General features: G+C 36.6%; 1 protein-coding gene across 1 annotated transcript; it reads left to right on the forward strand.

Annotated features, from left to right (window-relative positions):
- LOC109723724 lies at window positions 10055–17301 on the forward strand. Its single transcript, XM_020252192.1, has 12 exons — window positions 10055–10298; window positions 12643–12822; window positions 13114–13224; window positions 13427–13762; window positions 13916–14092; window positions 14538–14825; window positions 14940–15062; window positions 15228–15425; window positions 15540–15775; window positions 15976–16180; window positions 16367–16672; window positions 16768–17301. Exons 1-12 carry the CDS (start codon window positions 10128–10130, stop codon window positions 17065–17067), a joined length of 2631 nt encoding a protein of 876 aa, XP_020107781.1. The 5' UTR covers window positions 10055–10127; the 3' UTR covers window positions 17068–17301.

Raw genomic sequence — 18821 nt, forward strand, 5'->3', positions numbered from 1 at the left:
TTTTATTTCGAACCTCACTTTTATAAGGAAAATCCTTCTCAAGGAATCCAACATCTCGTGACTCAATCTCAGTCAAACTTCCATCTGACTACTTTTCGATGAACACGTATCCCTCAGAGTGTTCAGGGTATTTTATAAAGATACTCTTTTTTCCTCTAGGATCCAACTTTTTATACTTATGAGAAGTGTCGTGTACATAAGCTGCCGAATCCCAAGGACGCAGGTGCTCCAAATTTGGTTTCCTGCTTGTCCATAATTCATAAGGGGTGAAAGACACTGTCTTGGAGAGTACACGATTAAGAATGTAGGCAGTAGTTAACAATGCGTCTCCCCAAAAGGAGATAGGCAAATTTGCTTGTGTCATCATTTTTCTAACTATGTTAAGCAAGATGTGATTTCTTCTCTCCGCTAAGCCATTTTGCTGCGGAGTGCCAAGAATTGTCAGCTATCTGATTATTCCTTTTTCATCACACAATTTCTTGAATTGTTCAGATAGATACTCGTGGCCTCGATCAGTTCTTAAAGTTTTAATTTTCATATCTAACTGATTCTCAACCTCATTTATATAATGTCTAAAATAATACAATACTTCATACTTATGGGAGATCAGATAAATATGACCGAAGTGCGTATGGTCGTCTATAAATGTAATGAAGTAAAAAGCACCATGTATTGCCCTCGCACTCATTGGGCCACAAATGTTGGAATTGATCAATTGTAAAGAAAATTTTGCCCTAGAAGCTTTATTAAATGATTTTTGGGTCGCTTTTCCCGCTAGGCAATGTTCACATGTAAGCAGGTCGACTTTAGTGAGCAAGCTCAATAGCCCGTCTCTAATTAATCTAGTCATTCTATCCTGCCCAATATGACCAAGACGTGCATGCCATTTAATTGAAACATTGTGATCATTCTCAACAGAAGATAGTAAGGAAAAAGAACCACTATCATTATAACTATAATCAATGTTCAAAATCATAAAACTATTTGAAATAAAATTTCTTCCATAATAAATAGTTCCAAGATGAATTTTAACTACATCATTCTCAAAGCGAAAAGAAAAGCCTAACTGTAGCATAGCAAGAATAAAAAATAAGTTCTGCCGAATTCCTGGAGTATAAAGTACATTATGAAGGTACAAAGTTCGACCACCTTCAATGATCAACTTGTATATGCCAATGCTTAATACATCGATACTGAAATCATTCCCCATGTATACTCTTCTGTTCCTAGCAGGTACACGACGGTACTCGACGAATCCCATTCGATCCCTCGCTACATGGTCTGTTGCTCCTGAGTCTATAATCCACAGAGAGAGAGAGAGATTCAGCAAAAAATGTGCTAGAAGAAACAAAAGAGCGAGAATCAGGATAAAGGGGTACATTCTTCGGCTCAGTGCAATCACGAGCGAAGTGTCCCAGCTGGTTACAATTGAAACAGGTCATCTTCTATTTGTCTTTCTTGCCACCTCGTTTGCTTCTCTTTTTTTTAGTGTTCTTCGGGTTTTCGGGCATAGACTCGCTACGACTTTGAGGCCTAATAGTCCTCTTTCGCTTAAACCCGTATGTTCTGTGAAAGTTTGACTCAGCAGCATTGGCGGTTGGGGTTTTAACAGCCTCTAGGCGCTTCTCCTCCAACTTCAGATGCAGCACAACATCCTCAAAAGTTTTGACACTTTCATTATGTGTCAAGTTTACTCGCATATGTTCCCACGAATTGGAAAGTGAGCGAATCATAGCTTGGATCTGCTGCTCATCAGTCAAGGTGCCGTCAGCCGACTTCAACTCGCGAATCATATTTGACATTATTCTCACATGCTGTTTCATAGTCTGAACAGCATGCTTCTTATAACTATCAAACCGTATTGTTAGACTGCGCAGCCTTCTGGCTGAAGTCGCACCAAATTTAGTTTTGAGAGCCTCCCACATGTCATACGCAGTCGGATATTGCTCATACTCGCACAAAAGATCATTCTGCATGCCGCTCAGCAATGTGATGCGTGCAATGCGATTCTTTTTAAGCCAATTATTATAAGCTTCTATATCTTGGCGAGCCTGAGCACTGGTGCCGTCTGTGGGTTGGTCCATTTTATTACTCAAGTTTTCTAGAACTTCTTGCTTGGCGAAAACATATTAAATTTTACGGTGCCAAATATCATAATTGTCACCATCCAATTTCTCGCCTTTGATTAAATCCACAACAACTTATTTGGAGGCCATTTAATCTCACTAAGTTCACATAATGCGCAGAAAAAGATATTATAAAATTAGCACACGATACATGTATTCAATTTTGCCGCATCTCTAATTAAATAAATTAAAATTAGATCATAGATGCATAAAGAAAAATTTCGCTATACTCATAATCACATCACACACCATATGTCAAAATTTTTAATTTTTTAATTAAGTTGCACAAAATTTTTGAGAGTAAAACATATAATTTACTCTACTAAAAATTAAAAATTCCCACTTGACAAGTCATACATAAAAATTTATATTATGCCAAAAGTTACATCTATACATCATAAAAGGCATAATAATATTTTAAATGCATGCTATTTATATAGAAAAGCATATTAAACCATCGAATATGCTTAAAAAAATTATTTTAAAAAAACGGTGCAAGAAATCAAGAGAAAAACTAAAAAAAGAAGCCTCGGCAGGCCTGCGCGGGCTACGGGGCCCGCTTGCGGCCCGGCCTGCGCGGGGCGGGCCGGCCCATCTGCCTGCTCATGCGGGGTTGTAGCGAAAGAGGATTACTAGGCCTCAAAGTCAAAGCGGATTATTCTAGAGGGTCTTGAATGGTGGATTGGAGATCGTGCTCGTTTGTAGTTCGATCCACCGCGAGTTTGGAGCGATAGAGGTTGATTTACGTGTCCTCGGATCGTCCTTGAAAATCTGCTATCGCTTCAAACTCACGGTGGATCGAACTACAAACGAGCACGATCTCCAATCCACCGTTCAAGACCCTCTAGAATAATAGGTTAATGAAGGATGTGGTTTCTACGTTTCTCTCTTAGTTTTCTTGTTCTCTTTCTCTTTTTTTTTTTTAATGTGAGATCGCCCGTATAGTTATAAGGGATTTCAAAACCCTAATAGGTGCGTAAGAGATAAGGCCAAATCCATTATTAATTGTTATCCTAATATGATTAGAATTTATCTCTAATTAGCTTTTCAATTTAAAAATGAGATTAATACTAATCCAATTAGACAACATAATAACCGTCGGATCGAGCCCGATCATGAGCGCACCCGATTCGATTTAACCGAATGCCAACAGCATATAAGAGAAGCGGTTACTTGTATTTCTGTTCACAGATAATTATTTTCTTTCAGTTCATTATTGTTACTATATTTAAAATATCTATTCATACCTGTTGATTACTGTACTTGATATATCTATTCATACTTGTCGGTTACCGTACTTGATATATCTATACATACGTGTCGATTATATTAGCTATCTCTTATTGACAAGTGAGTGCGGCTTGCTTTCATCGGCACGTTTCCCTTATTGGAAAAAAGTTTGAGTGATATATATAGGGTCCACATTAGTTCTTTTGTGTAGTTGCTCGCGGAGTGCTCCGTGAAGTTGCCACACTGCAGCCAATTCGGCCTTTCGGCTAAGTGCATCAGCCACGCTGTTCTTCTTTCCAGGTATGTATTACAGTTCCATGTTGGATTATGCCAAGAAGTCTTGCCACCTTGCTTGCTTGGACAATAGCTTTTTTTGCAATTAGAAATAGTTGGTGGCAATATTGTCTGTCCACACAGCGAACTCGCTTCTGACGAGGTAGTGTCACCAGGTCCGCAGCAGTGCACAACAATAGTTATCGCTTTCTCCTCGACAGTGTACTATTGCTTGATGTTCTTGAGCTTGTGTCTGTCATAAGCGATGGGGCGCCCATCTTGCATGAGGACACCATCGATGGCAAAGTTCTAGCCATCAGTTTGCACCTCGAATGAGTGATTGCAACCAGGTTGTTGCAGTATTAGGTTCTCTGTTACCGCCCACTTGAGGTCCTTGAATGCCTCAGCGCATTGAGAGGTCTAATCCCACAAGTGGTTGTTGTTCAGCATGTCTATTGGGGTTGCTCGTGTGGAGTAGCCCACAAAAAAGTAGAGACAGTAGTTGACAAGCCCAAGGAATGACCAGCTTTTGGGTTCTCCCATTCCCAAATGGCCTGCACCTTTTGCTTGTTTGTGCGGAGTTGGCCTTGGACTATCCAGTGCGCAAGAAAGTGCACCTTCTCTTTCACGAATATGCACATCTTCTTTTTGACTAACAACTAGTTCTCTCATAGCACTTGGAAGATAGTTTGTATATGCTCAATGTGCTCCTCCAGGGTGTTGTTGTAACAATGTCGTCGAGGTACACCACCACAAAAGCAATCAAGACAAGGATGGAACGGCTTGTTCATGAGAGTACACAAGGTCGTTGGTGCATCGTCAAGCTGAATGGCATGATAAATAACCTGTAGGACCCATATCTTGTCACACACATGATCTTTTCCTCGTCTCCTTCTGCAATCCACACTTAGCAGTACCTCAATGAAGATCGAGCTTAGTGAAGTATTTCATTCTGCCCAACTGGTAGAAAAGATGTGCAACCAAAGGTATAAGGTACTTGTTTTTGACGGTTATCTTGTTGAGCACTCTGTAGTCTATAGAGAGTCGTAGGCTTTCATTTCTTTTCTGCTAGAACAACACCAGTGCTCCATAAGGTGCCTTTGATGGTTGAATGAAGCCTGCATTGAGGAGCTCCTTCAACATCTTTCGCAATTGCTTGAGCTCTGGAGGAGCCATTATGTGTGGCGCTTTGCCTTAGCTATTTCGCTCCTGGCTTGAGTTCGGTTGCATGGTCCGCCTCCTTCAATAGGTTGTGCTTTTGAGTTGACGACCTTGATCCTGATCGTGTCCTTCTCAAGAGAAAGGCCTAGCTGCTTGGCTTGTTCATTTGCGATAAAGTTATGGGCGGCTTTGCCTCCACCCATTAGAAACTACCTACATTAATGTAAAAAGAATTCTTGAGTTGCCCATGACCATTTGGCTTTTGCAGAATTGTTTCTGAGGCTTTAACTCCTACAGGTTACGTGATGCTTTATCTCCTACGGAGGCTTCTAGAGCAATGCCTCTTTGGTTACCCATTTTCGGTTTGCGGAAATGTTCAGAGGCAATAGCCATATGCATTTTCTTTAGCGCGCACTAATATATTCTAACTATTTATTATATATTTTTATTAAATATTTTCTATTGAGGTAATTACTTGTTAGTTTCAAAGAAAATAGGCTTTTGAACCTTGCTATTGACATGACAGTCGCATTATGCCGATATATTGTCAGCATTATACAGCAAAGTGGATACAGCTCGTATCGATGTGCCCATAAATCCTTGACTTAACCTATAATTAAATGTATTATTACTATTTTATCCTGCATTTTAAATACCCATTTGTCCTTTTCTTATTCATCAATTTCCCCATTATAGTTGACTTCACATGGATAATTGTGTTAGTTTGACTATGTTAAGGTTTATATAAGGTTTATACAGGGAAATTGATTAACCCTCCATATAATTTATGTTAGCTTATGTCCCATGCAACCATGTTATATTAATAATTTCCATTTACAAACTGTATATATTCTCTTCATGCAAAAAGTGAACACTTCATGCAGATCTCTGCAGATGCTTTTGAATTTAAAAAAAAAAAAACAACAAAAAAGGTTAAAATGTACTAAGTTACCCTCAATTATAGGAGGTTTTGAAACAGGCCCATCAACTTTTTTTCTTTCCTACTTTTTTAACTTGAGTTAACCTCCTCTATTAGCTATTAGTTGTTAATTATTTTAACTATTTGTTAGAAACGATAAAAATCATTATATTTGATGTAATCGCAGATGAAACGATACGTTCGTCAATTTAATTGATCAAATCACTCAATTCCAAAAAAATTAAAAGCAAGAAAAAATATCCGTGTTAAAAAAAGAAGGGTAAAGTTCATGTAGCTCTCTGTAAATATATCGAATAACAAATATATCCCTACAAAGTTTAATTTTTCATATTTATATCCCTTCAAAAGTCTAGTGATATTCATATTTTACTCCTCCGGTATGTTATCGTTAGGGCATTATTTAACTTTTAGCAGAAGATAAGTGAAATGACATTTTTGCCATTACAGATATGTCCCTCCAAAAGTTTCAACTGTTAAAATTATGTAGAAATATTTTTCTAAAAATCTCTAACAGTTATTTTTTTTTTCTCTACCATCACAAATAATGTAAGAGGAGTAAAAAAGATGAATTTATATTATTCACTAATCAGAATTAAGTTTTTTTAACCTATGGTTAATTATATATTTCCAATGGATCCTAAAATCAGGAGTATATTTGAAAACACTAGAATTTTATATGAAAAGCTAATTTTTTAGGAATATATATATCTACTATTCGTTATGTTTATAAGTAGCTGTACTATACAATTAACTCTTTAAAAAAACTTGTTGCGGCATTTTCAAAACGCATCATAGTTGAGGGGACTCCCTACATATTTGCCAAAAGAATGTAAACAATATGCAAGGTCCCTAATCTTTTACCCTAGTTTCATAATTACTGCAATTAGGTTCTTAATCTCTTAGAGAACTTTAAATCCAAGTCCCTACCCATCTAATTATTGCAGTTAGGTCCTTAACTTCTTGGGTCCTTTACATCTTAATCCTCGTTGAGATGGATGGAAGGTGTCATTTCAGCAATAATGTCGCACGGATAAATTAAAAACTAATTTTTTAAAAAAATCAAACTTGAGGCTTGGGTAATAGATTTTAAGATATATAATTTTTTGTACATAAATTCTTTATATATTAGGTACTAAGTTTTAAATTTTGTAAATGTTAGGTGCGGTTTACAAAATGTAAGTATCTAAGAAGAAAAATAAAAAAAATTGACAACAACAGTTAGAAGGTCAGGGGCTTAGTTGGAAATTATGTAAAAGCTTAGGGACCTCCCACATAATTAATTTACCTTAAAAAAATAGGGTAACTTTTCACACCTCATCTATTAACCAATCATAGCCAACCAATCATAGGGATATGTATTATATAATATAATAATATATAAATTATAATTGTATCAGGGTAAAATATATGTATAGTCCCTCTTCTATTCAGATATTGCAATCCGGTTCCTATACTTTCTGTTTATACATTCCGGTCCTTGAATTTTAATATATATTGATTAATGTTTATTGCAAAATAGCATTTTAAATCCTATTTGGACATTAAGCTAACGAGGATGATACAGATAATCACGACTACAGGTGGCAACACAACTCAAACACGACGACAATATAAGCAACATAAATTACAAAATCAAAGTGCGCATTTCACGAAATTTGTGGCTCGAAGATGATGTTTGGATTAAGGGAGGATGTTGGAATAATAATCCAAACTTAGTTAGAGATAAGTTTAAGTCTTTTATTTCATTATGATTAGGATTTGTAATTATTCAAAGTAAAAGTTATATTTATCATCTGTTATGACTTGATAGCTATATATAGTTAAGCATGGATTACATAATCGATATCAGCGCAAATGCCGATTTCAACAAACTAAGTCAACAAAAGAGATAAAAAAAGTAGTTTAGTAAATTTTTTTTTCTTTTTATTTATTTTTGGCTAAAATAGCATATTTAAACCCTGGCATCCTATAATTTAAATTTTTTTACTTAACTATTTTACAGTTTTATTTTTTTATTTCACCCTAAAGAGTAGGATAATTCAGCATATTAATTTTACAGTCCTATAATCTTAACGTTACCGTCCTGTGATTTTCAAAAAATACAATCAAAAATAAAATAATATAGTAAAATAGTTAAGTGTTAACATTAAATTATGGGATGGTAAGGTGAAAACGTGCTAAACTACACATTGTTAGGATTTGGTTAGATTTGTAATTGAATCCTATTTGGATTAGAATTAATATTTAAATCTGTTGGAGATAAATTAAGATTTAAATATTAATTAGAGGATAAACCTAACTAGATTAGGATTAATATTTAAATCTACTAGAGATTAATTAAGATAGATTTAGATATTAATTGGAGTAGAAATTCTAAATATACTAGAATTGGGTACATTCTAGTTGGGGCATTATAAATAATGCATTGGGTAAATTAATTTGGGGAAGCTGTGAGGGTGTACGGCAGGAGCTTGTGTGGTGCCGTACCCGAGAGAGAGAAAAAGAGAGAGAGAGTTATCCAATGTGTTGAGTGCACCTAGTGCATGGGTGCGCGTGGATGATTGTCTTCTTTGTGGAATTATAGAAGACGAGAGAAGGGTAGAAGAGATTCAAGAAAGAGGGCTCGGGTTGTAGCTACTCTGTGCAGAAGAGGAGTCAGGTGTAATCTTTTCTTATTTAATAAATCTTATTTTACCTGCATATTTTTCTCTTTTATGATTGTATCAGCTTTTGCTGAGGAGACGGGTTTATGGTAAAAATCCGATTTGACGTTTCCGTTGCGGAATCCCAACCATCGGTACCGGATTCACAGCAGTCGGTATCGGAGCGGGTTGCGGATTCACAAGATCCGGTACCGGGGCGAGTACCGGATTCCCAACAAAACTACAGGGGGCAAATTGAAGTTTACCTAATTAAAAAAAAATAAAAATATTTTACTGTACCTATTTTTCAGGATCTGCTGACCAAGATCGGTATCTTCTGTTCTGTCGGATCAGAGTCAGTAATTAATTAAATATTAAAACAAAAAATAATTAAATAACAAAATAATAAATAATAACCAAGTTAATATAATAATATTAATTAAGTAATTAATTAATTAAATTCCAACAACCAATCACATGAACTCCTCGTGCGTTTTGTTAAATTGTCGTTACGTTGACTTTTTACATAGCAGGAATGATCGAAGGATTCTTTAAAAAGATTAGAGGGTAAAATTGCATAGGTGGCCCCTGTACTATTCTAATATTGCGGCTTGGTCCGCGTTCTTTTAGTTAACTCTTTAGTTATTGACTATTTAAAGGAGTTGAAAAGGTCAATACAAAGTAACTTAATTCTAGGGCTGTTTGAAAGCTTTGGTGGAATTTTTCTCAATCTACAACTTTGATTTTGAATTTAAAATTTCAATCCTTTATTTCTGATAAATTATTTAATTCTAGCAGTTTAATTATTTAGCTTGTTGATAGTGACATAAAGATTCCTAAAAATCATACAAACTTTTGCTCCGGAAATATTCAAGAACTTTTGATAGCGACGTAAAGGTTTCCGTGTTGTCAACTGATTTTTGATGCGAGGAGTACTTCTGAATCGACGATCGACTCCGCTAAATTTGATCTAGAGTATTTAAAATATTTAGAAAACAAATTTCATAATTTTTCGATGTCATTTATCTAGTGATTGAAATGGTTCAAAATTAACGGCTGAAAATAATTAAAATCTCGCAAAGAAGTGATGATACGATACTAAAATTTTAGACAAAAAATATTGATCTTATTTTATTATTTTATATAGTATAAAAAATTTTACATGACTTTGATATTTCTATATAGTTAAACTTGCAAATAGGTCACCGCGACTATTAAAATTGTTAATTTAAACCCCTTCAATCATCACGTAAATAATATCAAAAATTTATAATTTTTTTTTTTAGATACTTTAAATACTCTAAATCAAGTTTAATATAGCCGATCGTCGATTTGGAAGTAGCATCGAAAACGGCTCGTCAACACGGAAACCTTTGTGCGCTCTCTCTCTAGGAGGGATTATGTAGGGTTCAAATTGCAATATTGGGATAGTACAGGGACTATCCGTGTAAATTTACCTCCTCTATTTATTATTGAGCACTCAATTTTCTCTCCTCCTTAAAGTAAAAAATAAATGTGAACCCCGGACGACGTGTCCATGCCATATATAATCTCTCCTATCTTTTTGTCCTCTCTCTCTTTAACTTTTTTTTTTTTTTTTCTTTATCCACCCTTCTCTTAATTTGCCTTTTTTTTTTTTTTTTTTTTTTTTTTTTAGCCTATAAAAAGATACCCTATTGGTTTTGGATTTTATAGCAAAAAGAAGCACTACTTTTTGAAAAAGAAAAGCCCTACTTATTTAGGGAGGTGTGGAGGATGGTGGGGAAAGAAGTGCTTTGCTGGGTGCTTGCGATATGCTTGATTGGCGCCGCCGCCGCCGAGGCGACGAAGCCGAGGCGGATTCTGTTGGATACGGATATGGATACGGATGATTTCTTCGCGGTTCTTTATCTCTTGAAGCAGAACCGGTCGGAGTTCGATCTCAAGGTTCGGCCTTTTTTAGATTCTTCGATCTCTGCAGTCGAAACGTTTTGCATGTGTTAATAAACTTTTAGAATGATTTTAGTATTTTTAACTTTGATTAGTTATAGTATCACTATAATAAAATACGACACTTTATATATTCTAGCGCCTTTAATATTTGGCACGTGTCGACATGATAATTAAACGTCGCTAATAAGCATATTTTTATCAAATATTAATAAAAATTTTTCGACGCTATATTAAAGCGTCGGTATATTTATCTCGATATGTTTATTTAACGATTTTTTGCTCGACACTTTTACAAACATCGCGATTATTCTTGCTGACATTTTAAAGCGTCGTCACTTATTATTTAAAGTGTTTTAAGTGCAAGATTTGTTGTAGGGTGTTTGGCTTTATAGTTTTCAGTTGCATTTTTTTAAAATTTTTTTTTTTTTCTGAATTTAGATAACTGGCGAGCGATCCACTTCTAGAATATGTTATTCAATTCATGCTTCTCAGATCAGTAGTATATTAACACTATGTAACGGGTTTTATTTTTGATTATAGTATACGTGCACGCGCAATATCGTCGTATCACTTTCTTTGCATCTTCATTTTATGATGCTATGTTTTTTTTTTTTTTTTTCCTTTTTTGTTTAAAAAATTATTTCTCTATTTCAACTTCGAAAAAGAGAAACTATGAGTTATTTGTTCTACAACATGTCCTCTCTCTCTTTTGTGCTTGCGCAATCTCTTAAAAGGTTAAATTCACTTGACTTTGATTGCACAGTAATTTGTTGGATAAAAGGGCTAGCATTCCGCCTTGTGACGGAAGTCGATTAGTCGAGTCACATTCGAAATGGTGAGGGGTCGGTTGGGCGCCGAGTCATGTTTAGGGGTGTAATGAGGCTCACATTTATCCGAGCCGAAACGGGCTAGGGCTGGCCCGCCCGGCCTGACATCAAATTTGGCCGGCCGTGCCGGGCCCGAGCTCCTAGCCTCCGGCCTAGCATGGCCCCTCAGCCGAAAGGCACGGGCTGGGCGTGCTTTGGACCGCGCGCCTGTATTTTTTAATTTTTTTAAAATATATATAAAATATAAAAATATAAACAATAAATTATTTTATTTAAATTGATATTTTGATTAGAAAATCAAAATTTTATAAATAATTATAAAAACAAATATTTAAATTTATTTAATAATATATATATATCTATATTATATATAAAAGCACGTATATTCAAATTTGGGTCTGTCGACAGACATATTTTGGCGGAAAAAATAGCGCCCATTTTTCCTCTTTCTGAACGAAAAATTTTAAATATAAAATACAAATAGAAATAGAAACAGCAATGAATACATAAGTTCTCTAAACAGATTACTGATGTGAAAATTCTAAAATATAAATTTTTCTATTTAATTTCAAAAGTAAGTTTCTATAACAGATTACGGGTGTGAAAATCTTATAAAAGATATTTTATTCTATTTTATTTTAAAATATCTTTTTTAGATATTATCTATTTAATTTCAAAATATATTTTCTTTTTAAGATAACGGATTTTATTTTTCTATTTAATTTCAAAATTTTATTTCCTAACAGATTTTATTTTTCTATTTAATTTCAAAAGTAATTTTTGCATTAGAGATTATTGTTAATTATTTATCATTTAAAGCATATCTTTCTTAATAGCGTGATTTATTATTTTAAATTTTTTAGATACATATTTGGCAATCATATAAAATATGGCCTAAAATTAAAAAATAATTTAAAAAAATTATAACTTTTTCTAATAATTATTATGTGCATTTGCACGTACATTTTACTAGTGTGTGTATATATATATATATATATATATATATATATATATATATATATATATATATATACATATATATATATATTTGTATTATTTTTTTGAAAAAAAAAAGAATTGAGTGGGTTGTTGGTCCATTGGACCAAAACCACTCTCAAGATCTGCTTGGCACACCTTGGGAGGAGATCTCCCCAGGAGATCAGACCCCATGACTGAGGTTCCGGGCTGTGCAGGCCTGGCTGGCACGGCCCAAGTGGAGAGAGGCTGGTTGGGCTGAGTCACAATTAAGATTCGTGGGTGTAACTGTATCCGTATGCTTTAAGTAGATTGGTTGCGTATTTCTAACAATTTGGGTTTTTGAAATTAATAATTAGCGCTAATGATCTGACATGATTTTTTTTTAAAAAAAACATAGATTTATTTTTTCTAACTCATACTAAATAGCATATTATTTGTAATGCTACAAATAGTTATGCAAGGAATGAATGCTACAAATACTTAGATTCTTAGCTAGTATAATGGTTTCAGTGAATTGGATTACATATTAACAGGCGATTACGATAAGCGCGAATGCGTGGACCGACGGTGGGCATTCCGTCAATCACCTGTACGATATTCTGTACATGATGAATCGCGACGACATTCCGGTCGGAGTCGGAGGAGACGGTGGAATATCCGACGACGGCACGATTTATCCAAATGTTGGCGGATATCTCTCTCTAATTGAACAGGTAATTAAAGAAGCTTATCTGAATTTATACGTAAAAAGAAACAATTTTATCGCGATATGAAATTAACTACTTTGCTTTTTTGCAATGGTAGGAACACATTTGAAAATTTGAAATTTTTGAGAGTCTAAATGTAAAAGTGTAATCTTTTTTTGCGGGCAAGTGTATCTATGTATCTTGATAACATTTTCGATATTTTGATATGTTACAAACTTATTCCTCTTTCTTTTTTTTTTTTTACTACTGTACGCTTTTTTTTTGACCGTTGAGTTTTAAAATTTAAATTTTTATCAGAGCATGTCGACAGTAGGCGATTGTCGGTACAGACAAGCGATTCCAATAGGAAGTGGCGGCCGACTCGATATCGACACGAATTATGGTCTCAGGAGGAGTTTCCTTCCCCAGGTACAGTAAATTTTAGACTGATTTTTGCGAAAAGTTCGCCATTTCAAGTTGTTACAAGTATATTTCATACACGATATTATGTTTACATAGCACATGTTGGGAAAAAATTGAATCTTCAAGATCAGAACCTTAAACTTATGTATCAGCAATCATTTTTTGACGAAGACGATGTGTCGACTATTTATCATGCTTGTTTCAACAGGGAAATCGGAGATATATGCCCCTTCGACAACCCACGACGCAACAAGTGATGATAGATGCAATAAGCTCGGGCCCTACTACCGTGTTTCTCATCGGTTCACATACAAATTTCGCGCTTTTCCTCATGTCGAATCCGCACTTGAAGAAGAACGTCGAGCATATCTATGTTATGGGAGGTGGAGTGAGATCGAAAAACCCGACAGGCTGCTGTCCGAAGAACGCTACCGCCTCTTGCAAGCCTCGACAGTGTGGTGACCACGGTAACTTGTTTACGGGGTACACTAGTAATCCATATGCTGAGTTCAACATTTTCGGAGATCCTTTCGCGGCGTATCAGGTAAATATAGGTGTATTCGGTTTACACGAAAGAGTCCCACTGCTTTCATTTTCAACTTCGCAAATTTGTTCTATCTTTTCTTAGTCATAAGCAACTTAGTTCCTCTTCTACTTTTTATATTGCAGTTATTTGAACTTGATTGTGTGACTGCAGGTGTTCCATTCTGGTATTCCGATTACCCTCGTCCCGCTTGATGCAACGAATACCATTCCGATAAATGAGCAGTTTTTTATGGCATTTGAACAGCAACAAAGTACCTATGAGGCCCAATACTGCTTCGAGTCGCTGAAAATTACTCGCGACACTTGGTTCGACAACCAATTCTATACGGTAGGTCCTTCGATGAGTTCCAACACAGCTTCTCTTTATGATTGTTAATGGAGAGTTACGTTGTCAGAAGTATGTATATTGGGGTCGCAAATTGCTACGCGAACTTGGAGAGAGTTACTGAAGAAAAACAAAAAAAAAAAGGAAACATATATGAACAATCTATCTATTTTAATCAAATACGAATTCTGTAACATTCGATAGTGCACCGACTGTCATACGGCTATTCAAGTTCAGGTCTTGCCTCTCTACATTTGAATGCGTAGGTGAGTTTAGGGGCATCATAGTTTTTTGGCTTCGACGTGAGGTACGGTTAACGAAAATTGATGCAAATGAGATCAGGATTGAATCAGCACATTGTTCTTGTGTGGTATTTTTCTTTTAATAAAAGCAATGTGTTGCTAAGTTTTGAGCAATAAGCAATTTTGTGTCTTTGATTTATATGCAGAGCTACTTCATGTGGGACTCTTTTACTTCTGGAATAGCCGTATCAATTATGAACAAGGACGATGACTATTCAGGTAAAAATGAATTCGCTGACATGGAGTATCTGAACATTACTGTCGTCACGTCGAACAAACCATACGGCATAAATGATGGCTCGAACCCGTTCTTCGACGGACGCGCGACACCGAAGTTCAATTTGCGAAAAGGCGGAGTGCATAGTGGCCATGTTCAGACCGGGCTCGACGATCCCTTCTGCTTAGTGAAAGGAAGCAATAAAGGAATATGCGAGGTAATTTTCTGTGTTAGATTACTTCGAATTGAAGAATCCTAAATGATGAATTTACTAATATTGCTGCAATTCTCCTGCTGTACGATAATTCGGTTTATTTAATCATGTAATCAGGATGGATACACAAAGGAAGTGACAGGTTCTGAAGCTGTCCGTGTTCTTGTCGCGAGTAAAGCGAAGCCTAATCCCGATGTTCACAGTCCGCTGGATAGAGCATTTTTCAAAAGTTTTCTTGATGTAAGTATTTTGTGTGCGCCGAGTATATAGAAATATATGTGAAAATGGAGATCAATATTTTCATTAAAATCTCTAGGATTTGTCGCTTTTGCAGTAGGATTTTTTCTGTACAAGTTCCTATATCATGCTTAATTGTTATAATATCTTTGTCATTTATCGGTGCAGGTTCTCAATCTCCCTCAACACGCCGGTCGCTTTAACTTTACCGCGCAATTTCCGCATTACAGAGAAGTCCTGTACAAACCGGATTTTACGGGTCGAACTCGGGGAAAACCTGTTGTTTTCGACATGGACATGAGTGCTGGGGACTTTGTTACACTAATGTACCTCCTAAAAGTTCCTGTGGAAACAATAGATCTCAAGGTAAAATCATTCTTTAAATTGAAAATGTTTGAAAATATCGTATATACCTGCCAAAAAGTGGGCTCTTTGAGTGTTAAAAAGATGCTTGAATCATCATGGTTTTGTTGCTTGTAGGGAGTACTAGTTAGTGGCAACGGTTGGGCGAATGCTGCGACGATAGACATCGTCTACGACGTTTTGCATATGATGGGCCGTGACGATATTCCCGTAGGCCTCGGAAATGTTACTGCATTGGGCACTCCAACTCTCGGATGCACCTACGTAAAGGCGATTCCTCAAGGTAGCGGAGGATACCTCGACTCCGATACACTCTACGGACTCGCTCGCGCACTTCCTCGAAGCCCTAGAAGGTTTATATATAGCTAATAAATGCGTTACTTGCTTAGTAATGTTGTTTCTTTTATAATTTGCTTATTTGAAAATTGTCGCGTACTTATCTAGTTCGTAAAATTCTCATCGAATAGCTTCGGCTAATGCTATCTTATTTCTTAGTACATAAAGAATATCATGTGTCGAGAAGTGCGGTTGAGTTCTCTCTTATCTCGGGCAGGTATACAGCTGAAAATTCGGTCCAATTTGGAGCGCCGAGAAACACCGATCACCCTGAACTTAGGCAGCCATTGGCTTTTGAAGTTTGGCGAAACATTGCGAAGCAACTTAAGCCAAGTGAAAAGATCACTGTTTTAACAAATGGACCTCTTACTAATTTGGCTAATATTGTTCTCTCCGACACAAGCGCGCGTTCGACAATAGAGGTTAGTTGCTATTTGTATTTGTTGTTAACGAAAATGCGTATACATAACAAGAACTTGTTAGATTATGAGGGTAATATCTAGTTTCCAAATAGACTTTTCGGGGATTCTTTTTGCAATTCAGCCATAAACATACTGATTTTTCACTTGATTTTGCAATCATCTGACTTTGCGATTGTCGATGTGTAGCATGTTTATATAGTGGGCGGTCATATCGTCGATCGAGACGGTGATAAAGGAAACGTATTCACCGTTCCTTCAAATGAATATGCGGAGTTCAACATGTTTCTCGATCCCCTAGCTGCGAAGATCGTCATAGAGTCGGGTCTTAGTATCACACTCGTTCCACTCGGCACACAACGCAAAGCGACTTCGTTTAGTAAGATGCTCCAAAGTCTAAAATCCGGCGAAAGGACTCCGGAGTCGTTATTCGCATATCGTTTGCTGTCGTTGCTGCACAAACTACAGCAGAAGCACCAACTATACCGCCATACGGTAAGTCATCATCATTCATTAATTCTCCTTTTTTTTACTTGTTTTGTAGGCTTATATATTAACTGTTTGTTCATCTTGTAACTTAAATTTTTCAGGACATATTTCTGGGTGAAATCCTTGGTGCTGTTTTGTTATCTGAAAATTCGAATCTAAATCCAGTGATGAATTTAGTTCCGATAAGAGTTATAGCTGGCAATACAAGTAGAGGTGGACAGACTGCCATTGACAAGGAAAACGGAAAACTAGTGAACATTTTAGACCATTTCGATACAAAGTTGTATTATACTCGATTCGCAAACTTATTAGGTAACAAGAAGCAGTCGGCCGTGATCGGAAGCTTTGACGAACAAAAGAAGCTGTGGAGTACGCCGCCTAACTCGACAACATATACGTGATTCCTTCGTTGATTCTTTTTGTAGTTACGTAGACGAGAAGTTGGTGATTCTTTTTCTTTAAATTTCAATAGACCATATATAGTTGGAAATTTGATTCATAATTCCCCACAAGCGGGAACAAAAGTTGTTCTCTTTAAATTATGTCTCCTACATTCGACAAAGAGCAAATCTGTATACGAACGTTGAAATTGGTTAGAAAGAATACAAATTTGCAATGTATGATTACGCAGGTTTCGCTCTACTTGTGTTCTAACATCTAACAAATTGTGTCCAACTGTAGTATCACTACTTGAAGATTGAGAGTAACTTCTAAGACTATTGTTTTTCTATCTTCATTCCTCATCATATTAAGATTTGATAGATTGATCAAGGCTTATAAAGAAGTGGCGTACACGCCGAACCCACATGGCACACGAGTGTAGGGAATAACTAGATCTTATATAAATGGAAATAGATGAGAATGATCACAGAGAATAAACATGAGAATAAGAAGACAACAAAGAATAAGAGAACATAAAAAATTTACGTGGTTCGGCCAACGGTGTGTCGACCCATATCCACAAGCAAAATCTCCTCGATGGGTTTTTCAATTAATTCATGAGAAGGGGAAAATTTGATTATAAGAATACATCTGTAGGCTCTCTCTCCATATTTTTCTCTATCTTTTAGAGTATTACAATGGATCTCCATTTAAAAAACAAGGATTAAAACTGCAATTTAAGTAGGAAACAATTTCTATCGTTCATCCGAGTCCCCGACTTACTTCTAACCCGTCAATCTCCTCTTAAAAATCCTCTTCAAGATATTTCTAGACCGTCTCTAATCTTAAAGCACAAGATTAAATTAAATTGGGGTTGAAATTAACTTAACTTATCAGACATGGCTTGAAATACTAGTACTGAAATTAGGAGTATCGGTACATGCAACACTCTAGCGTATGACGTACTGGTACTCACATATCAGTGTTGGTATTCCTTTGAAAAACTCATCAGCCAAAAATAGTTTCAGGTTTTGAGGAACTTCAAACTGCGTAAAGGCACTCCTTGTAGTTCCGGCACTCAAATATTAGTTCCGATATTTGACATCGAGAAACCTCAAACTCCTCGACTCTTATCATGATATCGACTCGCACGTATATAAAGTGGATGGTCAAGAAGGACCAATGGGCTTTTCAGTAGCGTTGTTGAGCAGACGAACTCGAGGGCAGGTCAGCGTGGCATGCGATGCCAAGGCCGTGGGTGGCTCTAGTCTGGAAGAGTAGTACTGCTGGCAAAGAGTTTGAAGAAGTGGAAGAGCATCGACGAGGATGTCGATGATTCAAGTGGGGGAGCCTGTCACGGGTCGATCGCTGGGACTCGACTGTGACACCTTTGGGGGCCATATTTGGTAGGCACTTGGGTTGACGAAGTTATGGAGTTGCGGAGTTAAGGCGTTCCGTCAGGTAGGAGTCGCTGTCAAGTCAACGGAGACAATTCCCTAGCAATGGCCCGTGCCATGACATGGAAATAGGTGCCGCATGCGAGGTTGGAAAACGTACCCCTCGGTGAGCACCTTTGTACCCCCGGGGTGCCAAAGGAGTGGATGCCTCGTAAGGGTACTAGAGGAGGGGTGGACACTTCGTATGTAGCCCCGACTCCCCCGTCGACCCATAGGACATGGGTCGTCCCTTGGCTAGCGGAGTAGCCAAGCCTAGTGTTCCGTGTAACCGGTTAATGGACGGTTGAAGGGACATGGGCCTAGGGTAATGTCGGAGA

Source organism: Ananas comosus, linkage group 18 (genome assembly GCF_001540865.1).
Source record: "Ananas comosus cultivar F153 linkage group 18, ASM154086v1, whole genome shotgun sequence".
Classification (NCBI taxonomy): Eukaryota; Viridiplantae; Streptophyta; class Magnoliopsida; order Poales; family Bromeliaceae; genus Ananas; species Ananas comosus.